Source organism: Palaemon carinicauda, chromosome 41 (assembly GCF_036898095.1).
Source record: "Palaemon carinicauda isolate YSFRI2023 chromosome 41, ASM3689809v2, whole genome shotgun sequence".
Classification (NCBI taxonomy): domain Eukaryota; kingdom Metazoa; phylum Arthropoda; class Malacostraca; order Decapoda; family Palaemonidae; genus Palaemon; species Palaemon carinicauda.
This window is the reverse complement of record NC_090765.1, coordinates 37,392,345-37,394,053: the sequence shown is the minus strand read 5'-3', so window position 1 is coordinate 37,394,053 and position 1,709 is coordinate 37,392,345. Positions and strand designations below refer to the sequence as shown.

The following is a 1,709-nucleotide window of genomic DNA, read 5'->3' as shown; positions in this document are numbered from 1 at the left end:
TGGGTTGGTTTCTTCAGGGTGTACCATTAAATGTTATTTTTCGATGGTTTATGTTTTCGATTTTGTGAATGTTTAGTTATAAGTGTGAGGGTGTGTGTTTGTGTTATTGGTTTGTGTATGTGAGTTTGTTTATTATTGTGTTGTTGATTGTATATTGAATATTTCAAATTGTTGAGCTTCACGTTCAGAGAAATGGCTTGTGAGTTCTGGCGAGAGACCAATGGGGAATGAGGATCGCTGTGACGTCACACTACTGTGCATTATTTTTCAGTTCTCATAAATTTTTGTTGTTGGATTGTATGTTAGTGTGTGTCGATTTTGTAAATGTTTTGTTGTTGGTTTGTGGGGCCGAGTACATACTATCGTTTTGTGTGTATGTGTGTGTGTTTTGATATGTTTCCGATTTTATATGGATTATTTCTTAATGTCGAGCTTCAGCATTTGAAAAACGGCTTGTGACTTCGGCCCACTAACCAATGGGGAGTGTAGATGCCTGTGACGTCACGTAGGAGGGTATAAAAGGCGAGAAATCGAGTAGGGAAAAATCATTTGCGTTTGTTCACTCAAATCGTAAGCAGCAATGGCTCGTACCAAGCAGACCGCCCGTAAATCCACTGGAGGAAAGGCTCCCCGCAAGCAGCTTGCAACCAAGGCTGCTCGCAAGTCTGCCCCTGCTACAGGAGGAGTCAAGAAACCCCATCGTTACAGGCCTGGTACCGTTGCCCTCCGTGAGATCCGTCGCTACCAGAAGAGCACTGAACTTCTCATCAGGAAGCTCCCCTTCCAGCGTCTGGTGCGTGAAATCGCCCAAGATTTCAAGACTGACCTTCGTTTCCAGTCCTCTGCTGTCATGGCCCTTCAGGAAGCCTCTGAGGCTTACCTCGTCGGCCTCTTTGAAGACACCAACTTGTGCGCCATCCACGCCAAGAGAGTCACCATTATGCCCAAGGATATCCAGCTGGCTCGCCGCATCCGTGGAGAGAGAGCTTAAGTTGTTACTTAACCCCTCACTCTAACAAAAAATCGGCCCTCTTTAGGGCCCAAAATCTCTTTTTATAAGAAAAGTTGACATTGACAAATCAAACAAAACATTCCTTCTTTCCTCTCTGATTTAAATACGAGATGAAATAACTCTTATGTACCTTTATTCCCTCATGAATCTATGTTGCCCAATCAATCAATGAATTTTCCAAACACTACTTGTTCTCCTGTCTCCTTTCAAGTTTGCCTCGAAATAAGTGGTGTCTCATGAACATCTTTTTAAATACATATGTATTCAGACAGTATAATAAACTATGAAATTGATGGATGTGCTATTTAGCTATATCTATATCATTTTTGTGCAATTGCATCTTCACTATTCTTGCTTGCTGCAAGCATTGGTTATACCCATCTGTCTATCTATCTATCTATCTATCTATCTATCTATTTATCTCTATATCTAGCTATTAATAACGAAATATAGTAATCCAGTAATAAGGGAAATTATATACATTAATATTATAAAAATAATAGAAAGTAGGACACTAGCAATAAAAACAATATTAAAAATGATAATAATAATACTATTAATAATAATAGTAATAAAAACATTAATAATAAACATATGACTATTATAATAATAATAGTCATAGTTATAGTAATCATAATTATACTAATAAAAAACACACTAACCAATAATATTCATTTAAATACTAACAAATAGTAAT

The 1,709-nt window shown here is 37.6% G+C and overlaps 1 protein-coding gene across 1 annotated transcript; it reads left to right on the top strand.

Annotated features, from left to right (window-relative positions):
• Nucleotides 1–540: 540 nt before the first annotated feature.
• LOC137632265 (histone H3) lies at nt 541–1,044 on the top strand. The gene has a single exon (XM_068364158.1). It carries the CDS (start codon nt 581–583, stop codon nt 989–991), a length of 411 nt encoding a protein of 136 aa, XP_068220259.1. The 5' UTR covers nt 541–580; the 3' UTR covers nt 992–1,044.
• Nucleotides 1,045–1,709: the final 665 nt, after the last annotated feature.

Coding starts and splice junctions, on each gene's coding strand:
- LOC137632265 (XM_068364158.1), top strand. CDS start 581: ATGGCTCGTACCAAGCAGACCGCCCGTAAATCCACTGGAGGAAAGGCT.